Source organism: Lagenorhynchus albirostris, chromosome 3, assembly GCF_949774975.1.
Source record: "Lagenorhynchus albirostris chromosome 3, mLagAlb1.1, whole genome shotgun sequence".
NCBI lineage: Eukaryota > Metazoa > Chordata > Mammalia > Artiodactyla > Delphinidae > Lagenorhynchus > Lagenorhynchus albirostris.
The window spans coordinates 136,714,625-136,742,012 of NC_083097.1; the positions used below are offsets into that span (position 1 = coordinate 136,714,625).

Here is a 27,388-nt window from a genome sequence, read left to right on the forward strand (position 1 = left end):
CCAAGATTACTCTACCTGGCAAGGATCTCATTCAGATTCAATGGAGAAATCAAAAGCTTTACAGACAAGCAAAAGCTAAGAGAAGTCAGCACCACCAAACCAGCTCTACAACAAATGCTAAAGAAACTTCTCTAAGTGGGAAACACAAGAGAAGAAAAGGACCTACAAAAACAAACCCAAAACAATTAAGAAAATGAACATAGGAATATACATATCGATAATTACGTTGAATGTGAATGGAGTAAATGCTCCAACCAAAAGACACAGGCTTGCTGAATGGATACAAAAACAAGACCCATATATATGCTGTCTACAAGAGAACAACTTCAGACCTAGGGACACATACAGACTGAAAGTGAGGGGATGGAAAAGGATATTCCATGCAAATAGAAATCAAAAGAAAGCTGGGGTAGCAATACTCATATCAGATAAAATAGACTTTAAAATAAAGAATGTTACAAGAGACAAGGAAGGACACTACATAATGATCAAGGGATCAATCCAAGAAGAAGATATAACAATTATAAATATATATGCACCCAACATAGGAGCACCTCAATACATAAGGCAACTGTTAACAGCTATAAAAGAGGAAATTGACACTGACACAATAATAGTGGGGGATTTAACACCTCACTTACCTCAATGGACAGATCATCCAAAAAGAAAATAAGTAACGAAACAGAAGGTTTAAATGACAGAATAGACCAGACAGATTTAATTGATATTTATAGGACATTCCATCCAAAAACAGTAGATTACACTTTCTTCTCAAGTGCACACAGAACATTCTCCAGGATAGATCTCATCTTGGGTCACAAATCAGGCCTCAGTAAATTTTAAAAAATTGAAATCATATCAAGCATCTTTTCTGACCACAACGCTATGAGATTAGAAATGAAGTACAGGGAAAAAACTGTAAAAAACACAAACACATGGAGGCTAAACAATACGTTACTAAATAACCAAGAGATCACTGAAGAAATCAAAGAGGAAATGAAAAAATACCTACAGACAAATGACAATGAAAACACGACGATCCAAAATCTATGGGATGCAGCAAAAGCAGTCCTAAGAGGGAAGTTTATAGCTATACAAGCCTACCTCAAGAAACAAGAAAAATCTCAAGTAAACAATCTAACTGTACACCTAAAGGAACTAGAGAAAGAACAAACAAAACCCAAAGTCAGCAGAAGGAAAGAAATCATAAAGATCAGAGCAGAAAAAAATGAAATAGAAACAAAGAAAACAACAGCAAAGGTCAATAAAACTAAAAGCTGGTTCTTTGAAAAGATAAACAAAATTGATAAACCATTAGCCAGACTCATCAAGAAAAAGAGGGGGAGGACTCAAATCAATAAAATTAGAAATGAAAAAGGAGAAGTTACAACAGACATTGCAGAAATATAAAGTATCTTAAGAGACTACTACAAGCAACTCTATGCCAATAAAATGGACAACCTGGAAGAAATGGACAAATTCTTAGAAAGGTATAACCTTCCATGACTGAACCAGGAAGAAACAGAAAATATGAACAGACCAATCACAAGGAATGAAATTGAAATTGTGATTAAAAATCTTCCAACAAACAAAAGTCCAGGACCAGATGGTTTCGCAGGTGAATTCCATCAAACATTTAGAGAAGAGCTAACACCCATCCTTCTAAAACTCTTCCAAAAAATTGCAGAGGAAGGAACACTCCCAAACTCATTCTATGAGGCCACCATTACCCTGATGCCAAAACCAGACAAAGACACTAGAAAAAAAGAAAATTATAGACCAATATCGCTGATGAATATAGATGCAAAAATCCTCAACAAAATATTAGTAAACAGAATCCAACAACACATTAAAAGAATCATACACCATGATCAAGTGGTATTTATCCCAGGGATGCAAGGATTCTTCAGTATACGCAAATCAATCAATGTGATACACCATATTAACAAATTGAAGAATAAAAACCATATGATCATCTCAATAGATGCAGAAAAAGCTTTTGACAAAATTCAACACCCATTTATAATAAAAAAAAAGTGGGCATAGAAGGTGGGCATAGAGGGAACCTACTTCAACATAATAAAGGCCATATATGACAAATCCACAGCAAACATCATTCTCAATGGTGCAAAACTGAAAGCATTTCCTCTAAGATCAGGAATGAGACAAGGATGTTCACTCTCACCACTATTATTCAACATAGTTTTGGAAGTCCTAGCTATGGCAATCAGAGAAGAAAAAGAAATAAAAGGAATAAAAATTGGAAAAGAAGAAGTAAAACTGTCATTGTTTGCTGATGACATGATACTATACATAAAGAATCCTAAAGATGCCACCAGAAAACTACTAGAGCTAATCAATGAATTTGGTAAAGTTGCAGGATACAAAATCAATGCACAGAAATCTCTTGCATTCCTATACACTAATGATGATAAATCTGAAAGAGAAATTATGGAAACTCTCCCATTTACCATTGCAAAAAAGAGAAAACCTTGGAATAAATCTACCTAGGGAGACAAAAGACCTGTATGCAGAAAACTATAAGACACTGAAGAAAGAAATTAAAGATGATACCAACAGATGGAGAGATATACCATGTTGTTGGATTGGGAGAATCAATATTGTGAAAATGACTATACTACCCAAAGCAATGTACAGGTTCAATGTAATCCCTATCAAATTACCAATGGCATTTTTTACAGAACTAGAACAAATCATCTTAAAATTTGTATGGAGACACAAAAGACCCCGAATAGCCAAAGCAGTCTTGAGGGAAAAGAATGGAGCTGGAGGAATCAGACTCCCTGACTTCAGACTGTACTACAGAGCTACAGTAATCAAGACAATATGGTACTGGCACAGAAACATAGATCAATGGAACAGGATAGAAAGCCCAGAGATAAACTCACGCACCTGTGGTCAATTAATCTATGACAAAGGAGGCAAAGATATACAATGGAGAAAAGACAGTCTCTTCAATAAGGGGTGCTGGGAAAACTGGACAGCTACATGTAAAAGAATGAAATTAGAGCACTCCGTAACACTGTACACAAAAATAAACTCAAAATGGATTCGACACCTAAATGTAAGACCACACGCTATAAAACTCTTAGAGGAAAACATAGGAAGAACACTCTTCGACATAAATCACAGCAAGATCTTTTTTGATCCACCTCCTAGAGTAATGGAAATAAAAACAAAAATAAACAAATGGGACCTAATGAAACTTCAAAGCTTTTGCACAGCAAAGGAAACCATAAACAAGACGAAAAGACAACCCTCAGAATGGGAGAAAGTATTTGCAAATGAAGCAATGGACAAAGGATTAATCTCCAAAATATATAAACAGCCCATGCAGCTCAATATTAAAGAAACAAACAACCCAATCCAAAAATGGTCATTTTTGGATTGGGGAAATAGACATTTCTCCAAGAAGACATACAGATGGCCAAGAAGCACGTGAAAAGCTGCTCAACATCACTAATTATTAGAGAAATGCAAATCAAAACTACAATGAGGTATCACCTCACACCAGTCAGAATGGGCATCATCAGAAAATCTACAAACAACAAATCCTGGAGAGGGTGTGGAGAAAAGGGTACCCTCTTGCACTGTTGGTGGGAATGTAAATTGATACAGCCACTATGGAGAACAGTAAGGAGGTTCCTTCAAAAACTAAAAATAGAATTACCATATGATCCAGCAATCCCACTACTGGGCATATACCCAGAGAAAACCATAATTCAAAAAGACACATGCACCCCAATGTTCATTGCAGCACTATTTATAATAGCCAGGTCATGGAAGCAACCTAAATGACCATCGACAGACGAATGGATAAAGAAGTGGTACATATATACAATGGAATATTACTCAGCCATAAAAAGGAATGGAATTGGGTCATTGAGATGTTGATGGACCTAGAGACTGTCATACAGAGTGAAGTAAGTCAGAAAGAGAAAAAGAAATATCGTATATTAATGCATGTATGTGGAACCTAGAAAAATGGTACAGATGAACCGGTTTGCAGGGCAGAAGTTGAGACACAAATGTATTGCACAAATGTATGGACACCAAGGGGCGAAAACCGTGGTGGGGTGGGGATGGTGGTGTGCTGAATTGGGTGATTGGGATTGACATGTATACACTGATGTGTATAAAACTGATGACTAATAAGAACATGCAGTATAAACAAACAAACAAACAAGCAAGTAATACTAAACTTTCTTTGGGTTATTTGTATGGAAATATGTTAATATAAATGTTTCAGACATTACATGAAATTTCTAAAAATCTTATATGTTCTGGTATAATGTTATAAGTCATAATTCTAGTTATTACTTTAAAATGTATATCTCAGAAATAACTAAATTTCCTTGTCAACTGCATTATATGAACTTTCATCAAATCTTTAACCGTGGTCGTTTTTAAGTCTTTTGTCATTTACAGACAGTTCTGGGTGTACTCTGATGCTTTTGTAAAAACGTTCCTATAAAAGGGTTTCATCTTCAAGGAATTCATGGAAAAGACTCTGACAAGTACAGGTTTCTGGTAACTGACTATACTGCTGAAGTGAATGAATAAGCATTTTCAGAACTCTAATGGAAAACTGATGAATTCATAAAAGTGCTAACAAAAGATCAAGATAAAAAAATTAATTACATGGGACTGAGTGAACTGATGAGGATGATTATAATTTTTGTGACTTTTTGTTTGAATTAAAAAAAAAGGAAGTCAGGGGGCTATAAAAATAAAAATAACAGCTTTTTATAGAGTTGTGTCCATCATGGTCATACTAAGTATTATTGTATATTATTATAACTAAAACTTATAAAACTTCAGTATTTTCATATATATGAAAATTGTATTTATTTGAGAAATGGAAAATACATATAAAAGAATCTAAAATTTACTTTAGCAGTGGGAGAAATAATCAGGTACATCAGAATTTAGTTCCAATTCTGTCTCCGTACTATATTGGCTAGGTAATCCTTGACAGGATTCAATCTCTCTGAAATTAATTTTTCTCATCTTGAAAATGTCGTTAATTCTACTTCTAATGGTGAGTGTCCAATATCGAGTGTCAAATATCAAAAGGGAGCTGTGTAGTACAGTGGTTAAGGACTTTGCCTGATGTGGGAGAAGGATTTACATACTCAACATTGATGAGGTTGAGTAAAACTCTCTAGCCCTTAATTTGAAGTATCAGCATAATTCTTGATGTATTTAATCTTAAAAAAAAAGTCCTAGTTCTGTTCACTTAAATGCCCTAGAAACAATGATTAACCCAATAGCAAAAAGTACCTCTAGCATGTACTTACTATGACTTCTAAACGCCATTTTTCTATAGAAAGGGACTAGATTTGTCAAAGACTACTGAGGTCATGGCAAAAGAACTTGGAGGCCAATTTGAAGAAGTTCCCACTGGCTAAAGATGGGATACTCAACAAAGATAATAACTGCAATGATTTGACATACATCAAACATGTTTTAATCCAGGAGTTCATATTGATACTAAGAAAGAAAAACTCACTGGTCAACTTTGGAGGATGTTAGGGAATCAAATCATTGTTTTAAAACTGGTAAATAAAAGGAAAGGAACAAACATCCTGCCTTTATAGAGGGTAGTGCACAGTAACCAAATACTTGATGAGGGGAAATTCCTCTTTATACATGAGTTAGAGTATCGCCATTTTGCAAATCCCAATTGAATTAATGGATCTAAACAATGATCATCAATGACTGCTTACACTGAAAAAAGACCACCAGACATTTTGTACCTCAAGATGGTAACACACTTTATTTCCTATGGTGTAATGTTAACATAAACATGCACACAAACACAAGTCTAACCTGAGTCTAATTTAGGCACTAGATCCAACCACCAATTTATAGAAATATAGTGGGTAGGAAAACAAAATGGAACCACAAGGAAACAACACAATCAGCAGAATCCAGACTATGGGAAATTTTATGGGACAAACAACTTGTTTTATTCAGCAGCAAAAACTAAATATGCAAGGGGGAAAAAAAAGCTGATTAGGGAACCTACAGAGTAAAAGAGATATAAGAAAGTTATCTTAGTATTTGGCCTTATTTTGATCCTTATTCAAACAAACTGGAAGTATTGAACACTGACTTGGAAGTTGAGATCAAGAAATTACTGCCACTATTTTAGGCGTGACAAAGATAGAACGGTATATTTTTAAAAATCCTATTCTTGACAGATAAATATTGAAATATTTACAGATAAAATGCTGGGTATTGAAAAGACATGCTTCAAAATAATTAACAGAGAGAAGAGGGTGGGGATCTAGATAAAACAAGATTGGTTATGAGCTGATCGTTGAAATTTGGTGATGAGCACATAAAAATTTATCATATTATTCTCACTTTTGTATATACTTGAAAATTCCCATAATGAAAAGTTAAAATAAAAGAACTCTTCTTGGGTTTAAAGCTGAGCTCAGTCCTTTGCTTGCAGAGTTAGTGAACTGTTCTTGCTTCATTTGTCAAATGCGGATAATCAAAGTGCCTGTCTCATAGGGTTTTTTAGAAGGAGTAGAAAGAAATAATAGGTATGAAACACTTAGAAGAGCTGTTTATGGCACATAGTATGTGCTCAACCAAGTTACCTATTGATACTGTTTATTATTATTATTATTGTATATTGTTACGTAGATGCAGTCCCATTATAAAATCCAGCAGGAAAGAGGATTCTTCTCTGGTTCTCAGGGCAGACAAGTTGAATGGACAGGCAGAGACTTTTTGTTTCATTCAAGATGCATCGTCACTGAACTGGGATGGTGATAGATAATTCCCCACCCCACCTCAACTCCGTAGGTAAAGTGCTCTCCTGTGTAAATACGTTAAATCAGTACACACATTCACTGTGGAGGATCCAGGTTACAATGGCTCTTTTTAGTTGAGCAAATGGCTTAAAAGCACTAACCATCAGTGGAATTCAAGCTAGTTAAAAGGCAGAGTCAATTAAGAATCTTTAACGTGTGCAATAAAACAGATAGGCACAATTATTACATTAATCAAAGATGCTCTAGGCCCGTGCTTTCCAACTTCAATTGCACATGAATCACCTGGGGATCTCTTAAACTGCAGAGTCTGGTTTAGTTTGGGGCAGGGCCTGAAATTTTGCATTTCTGACAAACTTTCAGGTGACGCTGAAGAGGCTAGTCCATGTCAACTTGGTGTCCCAAGTTCCTTGTTACTGGGAAATGATCTGACACACACTTCAGTAGGATTTGGGCTTCAATGGTTTGGATAAAAGATAACTAGGATAATTGCTCTGAAATACTAATTGGAAGAATTCATTTCTGATTCTTTGGCTTTGGTAAATGTTCCATCTACCAAAATAAATGACACATACTTATTTTCAGGTGTTAAATCTCTAGTGCCCATCTTGGAACCCCTTTAAAGAAGAGATTTTACTAAGCGGGGGGTGGTGGAAGAAGGATGGATTGGGAGTTTGGGATTAGCAGACGCAACTATTATATATAGAATCGATAAACAACAAGGTCCTACTGTATAGCACAGGGAATTATATTCAATATTCTTTGATAAACCATAATGGAAAAGAATATAAAAAAAGAATGTATATATGTGTATAACTGACTCATTTTACTGTACAGCATAAATTAACATAATATTATAAATTAACTATACTTCAATTAAAAAAAATTAAAAAAAGAAGACATTTCAGGTGTCAAAAATGTCCCCAAAGAGAAAACTGTACAATTTTTTTTTTTTTTTTTGGCGGTACACGGGCCTCTCACTGTTGTGGCCTCTCCCGTTGCGGAGCACAGGCTCCGGACGCGCAGGCCCAGCGGCCATGGCTCACGGGCCCAACCGCTCTGTGGCACGTGGGATCCTCCCGGACCGGGGCACGAACCCACATCCCCTGCATCGGCAGGCGGACTCTCAACCACTGTGCCACCAGGGAAGCCCCAGAAGTGTAAAATTTAATTCTCTAATGAAGTTTTCTTGCCTGCTTTGCAGACCTCGGCATAATCCTAATTTTGTATTCCTTCCCTTTCTGTCCTTTTCCCAGCAATGGGATGTAGGAATAAATATTTCAAGAACAGGTCAATAATGTTGTGAATGCAAAGATGGCCCATCATGATAAAAGTTCCGACTGAAAAATAAACAACAACCCTGAAACCTGACTTGGTCTAAGTTGCATTCTGGGAAATGGATTTTGAAACTAACTCTTTGGCAACCTTGAGAATGATGTGCTGTGTCACAGGGGAAATATCCTTTTGAGAAGCTCTCTCATGTTTATAATTTCCCCTGAACCTAGACAGGAAAGGCAAGGATGAGCTGTCCAAGCCATGAGGATAGTCAGCCTCTCGGTCATTCCTCACCTGTTGTGATCACGTGTGTTCCACACAATGTAGATTAATGTGTTCAAGTTTCCATATTAAGGTGAAAAATTATTGTGCCCCAAATGGTTCTGAGGTTAAATAAGTTTGGAAAGCTCAGGGGTAAAGAAAGTTTAACTGGCCTCCTTCCTCTAGGTCTTCTCTGAGACCTTAAAATATTCATGGACATTGGAACCTCCTAGAGGGGTCCACAGGACTTCGGCCTCCTAATCAGATTTGACCACACACCTTTTTTAGTTTTTAAAGAACTATCTCTTAAGATAAGGATTTGGCAGACTCCACCTTGAGAAGTGCTGATCTAGGGGAGCTGGGACAAAGTTTGTCTTATTGACTTTCAATGAACAGAACACAGCAGTGAAAATGGTTGTGGGTATAGGGTGTGGGGTTGGGAGTTTCTAGAAATCTCTGAGGTTAGTAAAAATCCCCTTTTGGCAAAATAAAAGTCTCATAGCCAATAGGAATAACAAGCTAAAAAAGTCATTAATACTAATTATTTAAGATATTAAATTTACAAACCACATTTGCAGGTGTTCAAAATCTTCTCTGAGACAAGTGGTGAATTTTGCCTTTTTTGTACCTTAGGGTTTTCATCTGTCTAATGGAGTAGTGATGTCCTCCTCACAGGATGGTCATGAGGACAAAGGACAACATGGGCAAAACATGTAAGACTCCTGTAGATGGTGGCTTTATTCCCATTATTATGATGAGTGTTTTTTGGAAGTAACAGCTTCCCTTTATTATACAGGTTTTTGATGAGCTAGTGGTAGGTTCATATTAAGATCATCTGGGAGAACATTTAAAAAATATGCATGCCCAGACTACTACTCAGTCCCCATAAATCATAATTTGGTGATAATAATGGGGAAGGATGCATGTATATATGAAAAAGTTTCTCCCTGTGATGGTTATGATACATCCAAAACACCTTCAATGCATTTAAGGCAAATTTCTAAATTGTGATCCCACCTCTCCTGTAGTAGTCCTGGGATATGGTCCTTGGAATCAAAGGTTTCTGTGGTTAAATAATTAGAAATATTATATACTAGTACCCTCCCCCCCTCCCCCTTTATTAAAGTATCTGAGAAGTTCTACAGTACACACTATTGGAAAACTTGTAACCTTTTGCCTTCTGATCTTATTTGACAGTGCAACATGTATTTTTCTTGCAACTCTCATCAACATCTTTGTTCAACACATTTGAGAAATATTATATATAGAGTTAGTCAGAAGAGAATTCTATCCATATTCAGAAATATTTTTGCACTGAAGACATAAGGGAGAAGCAAGATCGCACAGAGCAGCTAAAATTCCTCCTCCCCAGGGAGCTGGCTAGGCCTGCTTTTATTCTTCCTGCTGCTTGTTACTTACATGTGGAAAGAATACTGAAAACGATAAATGTGTGTTTTCAAGTAAGCAATTCTGGGTAAAGTCTGGGTGAGAGGCAAAGGACCAGGGAGGTGAGCTACTGCAAACCTTAAGAGCTGAGACTGGAAAAACTTGGCTTTGAATCCTGGTTCCAATACTTCCCAGCTTAGTGACCTTGGGCAAGTTACTTCACGTTTCTGTGCCTCACTTACCTTATAAGGGCTTTACAAAAGTGCATTATTATTAGTACTATTTACCCCTGTTTTTATAGAAGTGGAAAAGCACATTTAAGCAAAGTGAGGGGGAGAATCAAGAATTGAAATAGAATAGAGAATTCTGGAAACTTTCAAAATCAAATCTTGTTCCCTTTACAAGTGAATTTATTTATTTATTTATTTTTTGGTAAATCATTATACCAAGTACCCTATGAGAATTCAGGGTTAGAGTTTGAGAAATGTGATTAACTTGAATTGGCTGGTTTATAGCAGTGGAGCGTGAATGACCCTTTCATCCAGCTCTTCATTCTAGTCAAATCCCAAACTATCAGACTAATTAATATACAAGAAACAGCTTGGGAGCCACTGCCAATGGCAAAAAAGAGAAGGGACTGGGTGAACCTCAACAGCGCCAAAATAACTGCCCGAGAAAGAGAATAAAAGACTCAGAGTTGTGGTGAGGATGTTGGGGTGGGCCGGCTGAAGGGTAGATTTACAAACACACACACGTTTTGCTGCTCCCAGAACTTAAAAACAAAAACAACAACAAAAACCAGGGCTTCCCTGGTGGCGCAGTGGTTAAGAATCTGCCTGCCAATGCAGGGGACACGGGTTCGAGCCCTGGTCCGGGAAGATCCCACATGCCACAGAGCAGCTAAGCCCGTGTGCCACAACTACTGAGCCTGCACTCTAGAGCCCACGCGCCACAACTACTGAGCCTGTGCGCCACAACTACTGAGCCCGTGTGCCACAACTACTGAGCCTGCATGCCACAACAACTGAGCCCACACGCCACAACTACTGAGCCCACAAGCCACAACTGAGTCCGTGCACCACAACTATTGAAGCTCAAGCGCCTAGAGCCTGTGCTCCACAACAAGAGAAGCCCCCACTCACTGCAGCTAGAGAAAGCCTGTGCACAGCAATGAAGACCCAACACAGCCAAAAATAAATAAATAAATTAATTAATTAAAACAACAACAAAACCCAAAACCCAATAGAATAGAATAGAAAGCTTCAGAGTCCTTTGCACGTAGTATGACTGAGGTGGCAGTTTTATACACTCACACACATACCCACATGTGCATGTGGATAGGTGTGTGTGTGCAATATGTATTTCTTATTGTGAGTTATGGTTAAAAAAGCTTGAAAACCTTTGCTCTAGAGGGCAGCCCACAGGGCCCTGAGCCAAGAAATAGATTGTTATTTTGTGTCTAGAATGGCTTTGTGAGCTTACCTAGATCCCACCCTACATTTTTGTAAACACTGGGATGATTGGGTGAGTGTGACAAGGACAAGAAAAGGAGAGAAAACTCAGACGCCAAGCCCCAGGGCTGTGATTGACTCAATAGAGCCTGGGCACCAGTGGGAGGACTGAGCCACTATCACAACCACAAAGCAAGATGACGGCGTGGTGGTCATGGTAGTTTCCATTCCCATTGTAGGAACTGTAGCTGAGGTAGCAGCAATAGACCATTTATTGTGTATCTACAATGCAGCAAACCCTCTATTTTGTTCTTTACTTTCCTTGTCTCATTTGAATCACACAGTAAAACTTTGGGAGAGCTATTATTACTATTCCCATTGAAAGGATGAGAAAACAGAGTTCAATCATAGAAAAGCGATTTTATGAGAACTGTTCATCCGGGGCTTTGAGAGAGGCAAAGTGAGGTATGATGAGTGGCCTTCTCTTGAGAAGTTTCTGTCTAGATAACGAAACGTTAGCTCATGAGCATCTCTGAGGAATGAACCACTTGCCTTCCTTCTTCTAAATCCCCTGATTCATCCGTTTTCTCCCCAGCCACAGGCTGTCAGGATGAAGAGGAGTGATAGAATTTTATTCTTTTCCATGCATAGAGCAAGTTACCAGATGGGAAATCAACCCTTTCAAGGGGAATTTTAATTGAAAACTGGAATATGACACCCAGTTTCGATCAGTCAACACATATTCCCTATGCACGCCATTGATATTTACTGCCAACTATTTACTGGTCTCTAACTATGTGCCTAGCTTCATGCTAAGTAATTCATGTACATATTATTTTATAATCAAGCAGGACCTTATGGGGCCTTTTGGGGGCTGACCTCTCCCCCATATTCCCTGCTTTAGTTCCTTTGTGAAGTCCCTAGATAATAGTATCTGATGCACACTTCCTGAGTTGTTTTACAGACATGAAAACCCCCATCAAATGGAAGATGTTAACTACTTGATGACCATGAGCACATAGCCCCAAGACCTACTGGAGCCTGTGGATTGATAAACCCTGTGACACCACCCTGTTCCCTCACCATCAACCAATCAGAGAATTGTGCACGAGGAGATCACATACCCTGTGACCCCCCTCCCTTAGCTGGCCTTTAAAAATGTTTTCCTGAAACCCATCAGGGAGTTCAGTCTTTTTGAGCACGAGCTGTCCCAGACTATTTGTATGGAGGCTTACAATAAATGCTGCGTTTCCTTTACTACGACCCAGTGTCAGTAGACTGGCTTTACTGCACGTGGGCAAGCAGAACCAAGTTTGGCTCGGTAACAACTCAGTCTTCAGAAACACCCTATGGAGAGGGTACTATTTTTGTGCCCATTTTCCAGATGAGGGAATGAAGGTGTGAGAGGGTAGTAACTTGCCTTAGGTGAGACAGCGAATAAATGGTGGGGTTGGACTTTTGAGTTCAGCTCTGCCAGATGTAGAGCCTGGGCTCTTAACCACCAAACAATCATGATTCCTCCATGATATCCAAGGTATCACACACATAAAGTGGGGATTAAATTAAAATGCTGATGATCACTCCCTGTCCTTAAAGAGGTTTCAGTACTGTTGAGAAGGTAAGACCTACACGAATGGTAAAATAGTTAATGGTGCCTTGCTGCTTTTATGCTGCGGTCAAAGGAGTACTAGAAAAAATTCATGGAGGGAGAAATTGCTGAAGCTGAGCTGGGCAGGATGAGCCAGGATTGGATACGCACAGAAAAGTGGGTTGGTCTCAAGAGTAATTGAGCAGATACTAGACTCCTCGGTTTAGAGCAGAGAGCACAGTTTCTTCAGTTGAATGGAGGGGGTCCCCATTTAAGGACTCTGAGGCCTTCAGCAAGTTATTTACCTTTCCCAAGCCTCAGTTTCCCCATCTGTGAGAAGGGGATGATATCCATCTCAGAGAGTTGGTGGGAAGATTAATTGTACCTAAGTGCCTGGGAAAAGGAGGCATCTACTACCTTCTCCTCTACACACCAGATTAAATCCAGTTTCCCAGTAGAGCTGGCTGGCATCTTCCCTTTGCCATTCCAGTTGAAGATCTTAGAAAGAGCCCTACCTGCTGTGTGAAGCCCTTTACAACACGTCTCTGCTTGAGGTTTGTCTCTCCATCCAAGTTGGAGGTTTCCAGATGACAGATCCCACTGGGGTCCGAGGAAAAGAGGAGGAGTATGTCGGCTGGGATGATCTCATTGCATTGCATTTGGATGAAGTCCCCCACTTGCACATCCTTCCAGCACTTCTGCGTGTAGCTCTGCTCTTTTCTGGGGTTGGAGAAAGACAGGGGTCAGAGTGAATGTTAAAGTTCTCCAGAACATGAATGAGTGAATGGAAAAGGTCCCCCCTGCACCTAATACCCTCCAGTCAGCCTGTCACAGGACCGCTCTGTATTCTACCTTGCCCCAGATGACCACTCTCATCATCTCTAGAAAAGCTAAGCATGATCTACAGAATCTCACTAGTAAAGATCCCTCCTTATGACCATGTAGACTTTTGACTGACCGTCGGCTATCGACTGGTTGCTGTGCTCAGCCCTTGCTTCCTAGCAGGAGAAAAAATTTAAAGGAGAAGGTGATTATATAGTCATATTAACATAGTATTCTTAATATACATCACTTCCTAGAATACCCAGTTATCACTGTAGAAAGCAGGGTCACAAAAGAATGGAGTATAGGAAAGACTGCTTCTGGTTATGGGTGGAGAGCAGCAGTGGGAAAGGTGAGAATATAGACCATTGCCTAGGAAGATCTGCAGTGGTGCTGAAATAGGAAGCAGGGAATTAGGAAGATGGCACCCGGAACTTCGATAGGATGGGCCCCACAGTGATCACAGGATCAGAGGGCTAAAGAAATCTGAGAAAATGATGTACTTTCTCTTCCTATCCAATTTATCAAGCTCAGGTAATAACAGGGGCAGCAATTGTGAATTTAGCATTTCTACCGTGCCAAGCACTAGGGTGAATTAATACTTCATTTACTTGCATAATAACTCACTGGAGGAGATGTTACACCCATTTCATAATGAGGAGCTTGAGGGTTCAAGAGAAATTTCCCAAGGCCTTACAAAAACAGAGCTGGACCCCGAGTCTGGGTCCAACTTGACACCAAACCCAGTTTTCACTGCTTGAATATCCTACCTCCTGGAAATCACTCCCCTCTTTGCTTTCCAGTGGAACGGCAGCATCAGCTCTTACAGCCCTGGCAGAAGGACTCGCTACTCCCCAAAGCAATACATTCCGTTTCCAAGAGCCCTCATTTTACGAAATTCTTCCTTCTGATTAGCCAAATATTGAACTAATTCTGCTCTCCCAGGCAATCTGATTTACTCCATCTTCTACCATTAAAAAATATATATATATATATTTTTTAATGAATTCATTTATTTTATTTTTGGCTGTGTTGGGTCTTCGTTGCCGCACGCGGGCTTTTCTCTACTTGCAAGTGGGGGCTATTCTTCGATGCGGTGCGCGGGCTTCTCATTGCGGTGGCTTCTCTTGTTACGGAGCACGGGCTCTAGGCGCCTGGGCTTCAGTAGCTGTGGCTCATGGGCTCTAGAGCGCAGGCTCAGTAGCTGTGGCGCATGGGCTGAGTTGCTTCCAGGCATGTGGGATCTTCCCGGAGCAGGGCTCGAACCAGCGTCTCCTGCACTGGCAGACGGATTCTTAATCACTGCGCCACACAGGGAAGCCCTAAAAAAATACTTTAAAGTATTCATCGGGTGTCTTCTGAAGCCTTTTGGACTTGCCAAGTCAAATTCAACTTTCCAAGTGCCCTCAATTATTCTGTGTGACACAGTTTCAAGATCTGTCTTAGAGGTGAGGGCTCTTCTGACTAAGGCTGTGTTTGGAAATGTTCCTCTTTAAATGTGGGATCTGGGACCAAACAAATATTCCACATGTGGTCTTTTAAACTAAGTCCAGCTGGCTTGCAGCTGGTTGCCTCTGAGCCCAGCCAGGCCTGGAGAAGCAGGCTCTCTTTTGCTATTTTTCTCCACTGATGCTGAGCCTCTCTGGGCATGTTACTGATTCTGTTTTTGTTGGAATCTGAGCTGCCCTGGGCATGACAAGACCACTCTTCCACAGAGAAAGAGACATGACGAATTTCACTTTTCTCCTCTGAGTTCGTAAAAGTCCTTGAGGAGGATAAGGGTTTGATGCCTTTCTCCTTTCTTTGGCGGCCCTTTAGAGAACCCCAAGCAAGCCCTCCTAAGACCCCATTTTCCTTGTCAAAAAGATCCTTTCAAAGGAATCCCCCAGTTTCCTGAAATAGATGCACATCCATCTGGAAGACTTTTGGAAGGCCAACCAAGGGAAGGTCTGATCAGAGTCTATAAAATAATCAGGGATTACAGTCAGGGAGCAGTCTTGTAACTCTAAAGACCACAGAGTTCGGTGGAAGTGCGCATGCTCTAGGGAGCCCAGTGCAGCAACTACTGGTTAACCGTGGGCAGTATCACCCAAACGGGGACCACTTCTGAGCATTTTGTGGGCAGTGCATCTGCAGCATTTTTTTTGTTTGTTTTTTTGCGGTACGCGGGCCTCTCACTGTTGTGGCCTCTCCCGTTGCGGAGCACAGGCTCCGGACGCGCAGGCTCAGCGGCCATGGCTCACGGGCCCAGCCGCTCCGCGGCATGTGGGATCTTCCCGGACCGGGGCACGAGCCCGTGTCCCCTGCATCGGCAGGCGGACTCTCAACCACTGAGCCACCAGGGAAGCCCCATCTGTAGCATTTTAATAATAATAATTCTTTTAATGGAAAAAGGATGTAACAGGTTTCTAAGCACTTTTTCATTCCATCAACTTATTTTAGAGCAGCTTATCATCTGCTCTACCTTGTTTTTTAATTTTTTTTTTACCATGGAAAATAGAGACAGTCCCCCCAGATCTGTTTCTCACTGCCATTTCAGAAAAACATTTATCTGTTGATTCAGGGAAGAATTTTTTTTTTCAGAGCAGCCTTGGGAACACCTGTTAAATGTCCAAATATGAAGCTACTTAAAGAAATTGGAATGGCAGATACTCTCCATTGGAAAAGGAATCTTGTATGTTGAAGGAGGGAGGCTTTCTCTAGTGTTTTTCTTTTTTCCTTTTTGAGAGGGCACTTAAAAAAAAGGATCCTTGAATATTACAGCAAAATTGCTCCAAGGAATAAAGGATTATCGCTCAACTTGTCCTTACTCTTCTCCCCTTTGACTTCTGCCCTATTGGGTAGTGCCTTTGGGGATGGCCCACCCTTGGTTGCTTGCTGTAATCTCAGCAATCTGGCCGGTATTGAGATTGGATTTAATGAGAACACCTTTGACTCTGAGCAATATCCTGACTGCCAACACTTCCAGAGCACACTGGTTCAAACCAGAAGGTTTGCAAAAGCTAGTTGGGAACGCTACATACATAGACATACCGAAGGCAAGGCCAATGCACCGCCACCCGTGAACACTGAAATTCATTCTTCTTCCTTCTAGTAAAGGGCTCCACTGCATATTATGGGATGTAAATTATTAATGGGATGGAAGATGGATGTTATGCAGATGAACTTATGAAATATATGTGTGTATATATGTATGTGTGTGTGTATGTGTGTATGTATATATATTTATGAGCAGTCACTTCTGTGAGTTTGGCTGGAGTGCTGTCTTGTCAATTCCCATAATGATGATAGGTATCGCGAGGTCAGTGGAACCACACAAGAAGCTATAAGTCAGACTGGTCTCTGTTTTCTTTCTATTATTCTTTGGGTCCCTGGGAGGTCCTGTCCAGTACTGCTGTCCCGTTAATAATCACCTGTCTTTCCTTTAGATGTAATCTTCTCTTCCTTAGGATGACATGCAGTGGTGAAGGGACACTCTTCGTCCCTGTTGTAGGCTTACCCTCCCCTAAACAGAGATTGCCCATCTCCGGGTCACGCTCAAACAGAGGCACATACGCCTCCAGGCACACATCTTGTCGTGTGTGTCCAGGAGCACTGAAGCTATGGGAACAACATGATTTTTGGGGTGTTCAAAATTTTTTTGGGGGGGGACATAATTTAGTAATTTAGCTGGTACAAAATTTGAAGAATTATATATTTATATTGACCCAAATGTAGTAATATTATAGAATCAGAGTCAGACTTTATAGGAATTTTGGGATAAGAACAAGTGGCATCAGGGACATTTCCTTCTTGCACTGGGTTATTCTGTGCTGGTTTCCTGATCCTCTGGGGGCCCACTGTGCCTCCTCAACTGTGGAAAAGGCAAGGGTGCATAGCTCCGGGGTTGGGGCGTCCAGCCCGAGGAGGTGCTGAGTGGCTGAATCCAGCTGAGGCAGAAAAGCGGCGTGCTTCTGCATTGAGGGATGCCCAGATGTGGTCACAGCTGGCTGGGAGCCACTCCGAGGAGTCATTCCCCGGTTAATCCAGCCCGTTCGGAACAGCTGCCGTGGGTGGACACATGCGCACACTCCTGGTCATTTCCCTGCTCAGTGAGTCCACACCTGGGAACTGATTGCTATTTTAGTTTTGTGGCATGTTCACTGCTGCTTAAAAATAAGACAGATCGACGTGGCTGGGGACGAAGACTCCATCTGGCAGATTCTGCCTTGGGGAGAAATTAAGTGGTGCAGCGCTAAATGGCTTTCTGAGAGGAGATAGGGCTTATTAAGAGGTAAATAAACAGCAAGAGAGGTTTATAACCAACTGGATCCTGTGGGGAAGCAGGTGAAAGGGGGGGAATGGAGGAGGAGAAGGTGCTTAAGCTTCCATTTCTCAAGTGCTATGTGGGTTTTGTAAAAAGGGTTGCAAGGAACTAGAGTAGAGGGCATTTATCAGGAAGCTTAGCTGTCTGTGGGATTTCCCATTCAGTGTAGGATGATGGGCTGACCTGGGCTGTCCTTCAGGAAGCTGGAATGTCAGGCCCACGATGGTCAGCATCGCTACCCCAGGGTGAAAGGGGAAGCCAGTGAGAATGAGTGCAGTCTAGGGATTAAGAGTGGGTTTGAATCTCAGCTTCACCACTTACTACCTGTGTGACTTGGGGAAGTTACTGAATCTTTCAGAGGCTCTATTTCTTCAGTTGAAGGTAATACGTGTATTTGTCTCAGAGAGTTATTGGAAGGATTAGTGACATGATGCATGGAAGGGACTGAGTTCTTGGTTTTGCACTTAGTAAGTACTTAATGAATACAAGCTTCTTTTATGATGTTGATTACAATGATTGTTAATGTTATGGTGAGGGCTAACCACCACCGCCAGCCCCAGCATTTTCTTCTTCATGCCATTGGGGTCCCCGCTTTATGTCCGTGAGTACATTTCATGAATTGGGCTCAGGCACATAATGTGCAAATACAAGGAACTTAAAAAATCCAAACATTTTCCCCAAGTCCAGAAAAGAAGGACCCAAATTCAGCCCACAGAAGACCAAGGGCTCTGGATGCTGGCTACTGGGCAAACTCCCAGAAAAATATCTCGTTAAGATCAGGGCTGCCCAGCAAGTTCTTTGTGGATGTCGACAAACTAGTTCCAAAGTTTATATAAAGAGGCAAAAGACCCACACTAGCCAACTCGATATTGAAGGAGAGGATGGACACTACCCATCCTCGAGACTTACTATAAAGTTACAGTAATCAAGACAGTGCGGTATTGGCAAAAGAATAAACAAATGGATCAATGGAACAGAATAGATAGCCCAGAAATAGATTCACATAATTATAGTCAACTGACTTTTGACAACGGAACAAAGGCAATACAACCGAGCAAAGATAATCTTTTCAACAAATGGATATCCACATGCCAAAAAAAAAAAAAAGAAAGAAAGAAGAATCCACAGACCTTACACTCTTGACAAAAATTAACTCAGAATGCATCACAGACCTAAATGTAAAATGCAGAACTATAAAACTCCTAGAAGACAACATAGCAGAAAACCTAGATGACCTTGGGTGTGGCGATGACTTTTTAGGTAAACACCATAGGCACTCTTCATGAAAGAAGTAACTGAGAAGCTGGACTTCATTAAAATTAAAAATTTCTGTTCTGTGAAAGACAATGGTAAGAGAATGAGAAGACGAGCCACCATCTGGGAGAAAACATATGTTTTGCAAAAGACACGTCTGATAAAGACTCATTATTCAAAATATAAAAAGAAAAAACACACTCAAAACTCAACAATAAGAGAACAAACAACCCAATTAAAAATGGACAAAAGATCTGAATAGACATCTCACCAAAGAAGATATACAGATGTCAAATAAGCATGAAAAGAGCTCCACATCACATGTCATCAGAGAAATGCAAATTAAAATGAGATACCGCAAAATACCTATTTGAATGCCCCGAATCGTGAACGCTAACACCACCAATTGCTGGTGAGGAGGTACAGCAAGAGGCACTCACACACTGTTGGTAGGAATGCACAACGGTACAGCCACTTTGAAAGACAATTTGGTGGTTTCTTATAAAACTAAACGTATTCTTACTATACGATCTAGCAATCACGTATCCTATTTACCTAAACGAGTTGAAAACTTATGCCATGCAAAAACCCACACATGTATGTTTATGGCAGCTTTATTTGTAATTTCCAAAACTTGGAAGCATCTAGATGTCCTTCAGTAGGTGAATGAATGAACTACGGTACAAGCAGACAATGAAATATTATTCATAGCTAAAAAGAAGTGAGCTATCAAGCCATGCTAAGACATGGAGGGAACTTACATGCATATGGCTAAGTGAAAGAAGCCAATGTGAAAAGGCTACACACTGTATGATTTCAACTGCGAGACATTCTGGAAAAGGCAAAACTATGGAGACAGTAAAAATATCAGTGGTGGCCAGGAGTTGGGAGGTGGGTAGGGATGAACAGGTAGAGCACACAGGATATTTAGGGAAGTGAAACTACTCTGTATGATACCGTAATGGTGGATACAGGTCGTTATACATTGGACCAAACCCATAGAATGTATAATACCTAGAGTGAGCCATCTTGTAAACTATGGACTTTGGGTGACTATGATGTCTCAATGTTGGTTCATTAGTTTCGACAAATGGACCACTTTGGTGAGGGATGTTGATAATGGAGGAAGTTGTGCATGTGTGAGGGCAGAGGGTATACGGGAAATCTCTGTACCTTCCCCTCAGTTTTACTGTGAACCTAGCTCAAAACTCAACAATAAGAGAACAAACAACCCGATTAAAAATGGACAAAAGATCCATTAAAAAAATAAAGTCTTAAAAAAAAAAAAGGCTGGAGGAAATTTGATAAATCTCCAATTTGGGTGAGGAAACTGACCTGGCCAAGGTGTCTAGGAACAAAACTTGGGTTGGAACCTCTGTTCTTTCCATGGCTCCAAGAAGAGTCAAGCGTCCTGTAGCTGGTTCAGGAATACTTGAAATGCCCAACTGTCTTTGTCTTGACAGTGGTGTGCTCACGTAGAGACAATATCGTGGGGTGGTTAAAAGCTCTGGAGTCATGTGAGCCTGACTACAACCCAGAACTACTTCTTACTTCTTACATACAAGGTAGTGTGACCTTGAACCCACTACTTGACTCTATGACCCTCAGTTTATTCATCTATCAAATGGACAAATAAAATCTATTCTACAGGTTAAAGTGAGAGTTCAATAAGATAATACACGAAATGGCCTTAGAGCAAATGGCATTTACTGCTGCTGTTAGTATCATCGCAGTTATTATTAGCTCGGAGGAAACAGGGTCACTGCTGTGGTGACAGCAGAACAGAATCTGTGTGGTTGTCTATTTTCATGAGCTGTCGTGAATGAGGGGTGGGGCTTTGTGGTTGGAGGAGGAGCTTAGCAAGGGAGGAGGAACTGAAAAGGGAGGAAGGGTCCTGTGGCTTCTGTCCTGACCTGGTCCCACAAAATGGAAATGGAACAGCAGTTAAAGGTTTAGCGTTAAGTTAAAGTTACGCTAAAGACAACGTGGGCCTGGGGCAGAGGGCAGCGAGTGCAGCTGTGCCCCCGCACCCGCCTGTTTGCTACAGACCACGATGACGGGGGCTTTAGACTCAGGCAAGCTCCAGAAAGAAACAGCTGAGGCTGGACGAGTGCGTAGGAGACCCGGACCCCTGGCTTGGATGGAAATATTGGGGGACATGAACATATTAACTATACCTGAGGATGCCCAGATATATCTGGGGAGGCCTGAGTATTAGGGCGGGAAGAATGAAGACCCAAAGCAGCAGCTTGGGGCATCTGTATTTATGTGAATTCATTAACACCCAGAGGCCTAATTGTTTCACGTGTCTTCTACTTTCAACTATGCAATAAGCTTGCTGACACCTGGGATGACCCTGGGTCTTATATCTCCGTACCTACGTAGAGTCTGGTATGGTGTCTAGCGCACAGGGGAGTGTTCAGGAAATATTCAGTAATTGATTCCTTGTAGATTTGTCTTGAACATGAGGCAGTAGAGGAAAAGCTTTTCCTAATCTTAAGTCATTCTGACGTCTATCTCTTTTTGTTATGGACGCACTAACGGAGACTTCCAAAAATGATATCATAATAATATGATGGATGATATGAATAGATATGATGAGATGATATAATATAATGTATTTAATGTAATGTAATATAATAAACTTATTTGTATTAAGTGCCTATAATAAGCCCAGCACTTAACCAACGTTACCATTTAGCTGCCTAATAATGACACAACTTTTATTTTTATTGTTATCTGTGTTTCATAGATGAGGAAACTTAAGCCCAGAAAGGTTATCTAACTTGTGTAAGGTCACATAGGTGTGTCTGCCAGGACATAGGAGTGATAGCTGTGGGGACTTCATGGTTCAGCGTGGTCTCTTGGTCCTGTTCGAAAGTGCAGTACTAAGCAGATGACGCCTCAGAAGCTGGCGACATAAACATAACTGAGGCAGGGTCGGGAACAGGAGCCTCAGCTTTTGGAATTGTGAGCTCCATAATGGCAAATCAGAGGCTATAAACGCTCACCTGCTCACAAACAAATCACGCCTGTTGACACAAGTGCAGAGCTTCAGGGACACCTGAATTCTTGTTTTTTGATTCTTCCACCCATTGAGTTTGGGGGAGAACCTAATGCATTCTATCCTGAAATGACAAGCTGAATTGGCCCACATAGTTTATGGCCTTCTGTGAGCACAGGGCGAGGCCATGGGAGTCGGGTGGGCACTTGCAAAACCGACCCTTTAGAGAGGAGGCTACTTGGCTGGTGCCAAATGCAGAGCAAAGACCTGCAGAGTGGATGCAGCGGTCTGCTGGTCTGTCAACTACAGCCAGTGGCACTTTTCATAGTCATGCTTCAAATGACACTATGATCCTCTGTTTTGTGCACTTTCAGATTCTTTCCCCAGGCCTAGTTTGCTACGTTATTATAGCTTGGAGTCAAGTTCTATGGTAAAGCGTTTGTCCTCTTCTATGCGGTTCAAAACCCCAGCCAATGATCTGTCTATCTTACTCCCCTTGAGTCAAGCTCATGGTGACTCTTGGCTATCAAGGTTATCGAACTCTCCTTAGTAATATTTTAGGCAACATTTTCTGAGGGCTACTGAATGCCAGGAACTATACTAAGCATTTTACATGCATTACTTCATTTAACAGCTGCAGCAAACCGAGGATATAGTTTTAGGGTAAAGAATACATTGAAATATTGTATTTCAATGTTAGGACGGCCCTGGCAAAGCCTAAATTCTACCCTGTCAATCATTTCATATCCTCTCGGTTTCCCAGAGGGATGTTATATGGAGGAAAATGATAGTAGAATGGGGATCAAATAGCTACTATATTAAGAGCCACACAGATATGATATTTGAATGTACATTCTATGTTAGAAGCTGGGTTGGGAGAAGTGGCTTAGGCTCCGGGCCAGATGAAGCCACCTAAATCCCTCACCTAAATCTAAACCTTGGTCTGGGTGTGCTCAGGAGTGCCGTGGAAACGGAGTTAGGGGAAAGAGGTCCAGGCTCTAGGAGGGTTTCCCAAATTCAGATTTTAAATCCTGCCACATAGAATAGAAGAGAAATGAGAGAGCAGAGCATAAGTTTTTGCTTTTAAAACACTGTTACTCTGCCCACTGGTACATGTGGCTCAGTGAATGTCCTTGACCTTTGCCAATAAAATAAACAATTCCTCCCTTGTATGGGTGGGAAATGTAGCAAGAAAGATGAAGGCTTAGGTTGGGCCTGACATTGAAAAAATTAGAGTTGAAGTGAATGGAAATTTTAAAAATTATGTAGTGCTAATTATGGTGCAGACACTGTGTTGAGTTTATAAGGATTATTTCATTCAACCCACATGCCCCTGGGAGATAGGTGCTAATACTGGCCCTACTTTATACAAGTTGAAATGGCGGCTGCAGTGATCAAGTAACTACAAGTGTCCACACATTTAGTAAGTGGCAGTTCTGAGACAAGCCCGGGTGTGATGCCAAGCGTCCAGTATGATGTCATGTTTTAAACATCCCTGCTGAGACTGCTTTAAGCACTCTCCTTTGGCACTGCATTGTAGAGTTGTTTCTATAGCTCTGCTACGTTCAAGCCCTCTGACATGTCATCTCACATCTTTTCACAAAATTTCCCGTAGAGAGACTATGACCATTATTTAAAGATGAGACAAATGGGGACACAACTGCCTAAGTGGCTTCATTTAGGTCATGTAGTTAATTGGTGACAGACCCAGGATGAGGACCTCTGGTTTCCTCATTCTTAGGCTTTCCTACGGGGACACCGGCACGGAAGGAAACTGACATACAAATAAAAACAGGCTGCAGGCCAGGCATCTGCCTTCTCCAGCAGAGCTTTCCACAGCTGGGAAACCAGGCCCTCAGTGCCATGCTGTCAGAAGACTGGCCGTGATCCTGTAGCATCTGGAATTCTTTTTATGTTATAGCAGCCACCTGACTTACAGAAAAGAGAATCTCCAAGTCTTGGTAAAAAGTCAGAATTTAAACGTTTCTAGGGAATTCCCTGGCGGTCCAGTGTCTAGGACTCGGAGCTTTCGCTGCCAGGGCCCGTGTTCGATCCCTGGTCGGGGAACTAAGATCCCCCAAGCCATGCAGCGTGGCCAATAAAATAAAATAAAGTTTCTAATCGACTCATTTCTCTCTTAAGCTCCTGCTATCTCTTGATCCTGGTCTTTTTGATACCAGCATAAATCACACATACAACCTTCAGGTGACACATGAAGAGGCTGTGAGCTGACCTGTTTTCTTTACCTATTTGAATGCTCATCCTTCAGTGCCCTCCTGAAATGTCACCTCTTCAGAGAAGGCTTCCCTCAGCTGGCTCTGATGTTTTTGGCAGGCAGATGTGTCACTGCAGCCCATGCATGACTGTGACCCTTTGTCCATAGGCAAGGGACACTGTAGCTGTTTACAAGTTCCTCATGCTCTCTGGACTGAGAGCCCCTCGAGGGTACATGGGCCCTTCCATGCTGATATACACGTACTCGGTTCAGACATAAGACTTGCTGAACAGATGAGTAATTGTGTGCTCGGCTGCTGAAACACTGGAAGGCTTTTGCTGCGTTACAATATGGGGACAAAAACCTTCATGGATTCCCTTAGTTCCCACTCCTGCTTCCTTGTTGCCTGTTTTCTGAATACAAATAAAAATATACGAAGCTGGATGGAAAAATACAATTCTCTTGCTCGGTATGGTTTCTAGATTCATTAAATTGAGCCCTGGGAGAAACTAAGCTAATACAATTCTGAAGCTAATCTCTCCTTGAAGTCATTCCATAAATCTGATTAATGGGTCACTTTTAGACCACAAGCACAGTTGCTATATTAAAAGAAAATGCTCTAACAGGATTGTAATTCTGTAAACAAGGCTTCTGCTGTTTGCAAAAAGATTCTCTCACAGTATAAACAAGTCTAGGCTGGATGATGCATGGGATTAAGGTGCAAAATTCTTAGGGTCCTAGTATTCAACTGTACAAAAATGAGGACATTTGATATCAGCTTCTCAAATGTGTGGAATTGAGACAAGATGGATAGAACTAGTGCTTGAGATATAAGCTTTCGTGTTGCTTCTCAGAAAAAAATTGTCCTCTCAGATCTTGTATTCTTTGCCTGACATACCGTCATGTATTGTGTTGGTCAAAAAGTTCATTTGGGGTTTTCAGTAAGATGGGATGACAAACCCGAACAGACTTTTTGGCCAGCCCAATATCTTCAACGTTTGGCAAAAGGAAATGCTCCCTCAGCATCATCACTTAAGATAATAATGATAGCTAGCATTTTCTATCTTCCTATTCTGGAGTTTTTCATAGAATTAATCCACTTCAGGGTTAGAATAACTTTAAGGATATATATTACAGAATGTCCCAAAGTGTGTGTGCTCCTGTTAATATGTGAAAAGCAATTCACAAGGAGTCGAGGCTCAAAACTCTTTTAAGGTGATGATGTTGAGGACATAGTGGTGGCCTCTCCAACATGTGTTTCTCCTTCTCTTGGAAAGACCTCATTTTTTAAATCTGGACTTTTCACCTTCCCTGTGTATCCCATATGCTTTCAGGGAAGTGAACCTCATGCTGGGCTCTATGGCTCAGGTATAACCTAATCAGCGTAATCTCATCTCCTGCTCAGAGGGACCGGTTCAGGGATGGGCATGTGACCCACTGGGGTCACTGAGAGATGAGGAGGATCTGTGGAGTAAGCTTCCTGGACCTTCCAAGAATGCTTCTGGAAGTGCTTTTCTTTCTCCCTCTGTGGGTTATTATATGTAGACGTGAGGGCTGGAGCTGCTGCAGCCATCTCATTGCCATGAGGGAAATCTACCTGGGGGTAAAGATGACACAGAGGGGGACTGAATGAAAAGGACAGCTAACTGCTGCAGCTAGAACGCCGATTGGCTGAATGAACCATGCTTGATCACCTGCCCACCTCAGCATATTTGTAGTGACTTAAGAAACAAAGTCTCTTCATTGTTAAAATTGTTTAAGTCGAGGTTTCTGCTTCTTGCAGTAGAGAGCATCTCAACTGACACAACAGAATATATATAAAACTGAATCACCTTGCTGTATACTTGAAACTAACACAACATTGTAAATTAATTATACTTCAATTAAAAATATGAATTTGTATATCCATTATCAATAACCATAAAGCCTTCCCAAGTACAAATTGCATGATGTGTGCTTTTCTCTTTTTTTAAAAATTAATTAATTTATTTTTGGCTGTGTTGGGTCTTCGTTTCTGTGTGAGGGCTTTCTCTAGTTGCAGCGAGCCGGGGCCACTCTTCATCGTGGTACGCGGGCCTCTCACTGTCGTGGCCTCTCTTGTTGCGGAGCACAAGCTCCAGACGCACAGGCTCAGTAGTTGTGGCTCACGGGCCCAGCTGCTCCGCGGCATCTGGGACCTTCCCAGACCAGGGCTCGAACCCGTGTCCCCTGCACTGGCTGGAGGATTCTCAACCACTGTGCCACCGGGGGAGCCCGATGTGTGCTTTTCCAAGGTAATTTTTCAGTCCTGACAACTATGATAATCAAGTATTGAAATAAACTGAACTTAGAACCTGGTTTTCAAATACTCTCTTTGTTAAACTATGATTCACCAAAATAGTGAAGAATGATCAAACCCATTATTATCACTAAACTTTTGTCTATAATAATTTTAGAACGATTTCTCCGAAATTATATTATTAAGAAATAAATAAAATAATATTATTTGTTTTTAAAAAATAAAAAACCTGTATGTCCCTCCCTGCCAGTGAGCCTGGGGATAAATGTCTCTTTTTTCTGGATTGTTATCTCCCCAGTTTTCTGCCACTTTCCTGGAAGCTATTTTGAGAACAGAATGACAACAGCCTGGCCTGTATCAGGCCAGCACCCAGCACAGGTCAGTCTGCGATCTGATTGACACTGAGATTATCCCCAAGAACAGGCCTATTTTTCTGGGATGCTCAGGGCAGAGGATTTCTGGCAAAGCAGGGAGAAGAGAACCAGGCTCGCTGAGGTCCCCCTGTATCCCTCCCCAAGGAACCAGCCTCACTGTGCATCTTCCATGAGAAAAACAACAAAGGAGAAAGACAGAAAACAAAAAGGGATGGGGTGGATTGGTGACAAGAGAAAAACAATGTTTTCTTAAAAAATCAGTCTCTTTAGGAAAGGCGGCACACTCCAATAGTTTTTTTTTTTTTTCTCTCTTTATAATCTCCTTACTCAAAGGTGAGGAATGACTCAGTCTCAACTCTAGGTAT

General features: G+C 41.1%; 1 protein-coding gene across 1 annotated transcript in view; it reads right to left on the bottom strand.

The window, feature by feature from the left end:
* ATP10B (ATPase phospholipid transporting 10B (putative)) overlaps nt 1-27,388 on the bottom strand; it is a 123,534-nt gene that overhangs the window by 91,951 nt on the left and 4,195 nt on the right. The window contains exon 3 of the mRNA XM_060146524.1: nt 13,286-13,490. Coding sequence (XP_060002507.1) covers nt 13,286-13,490 — 205 coding nt within the window. The remainder of the gene's footprint in view (nt 1-13,285; nt 13,491-27,388) is intronic.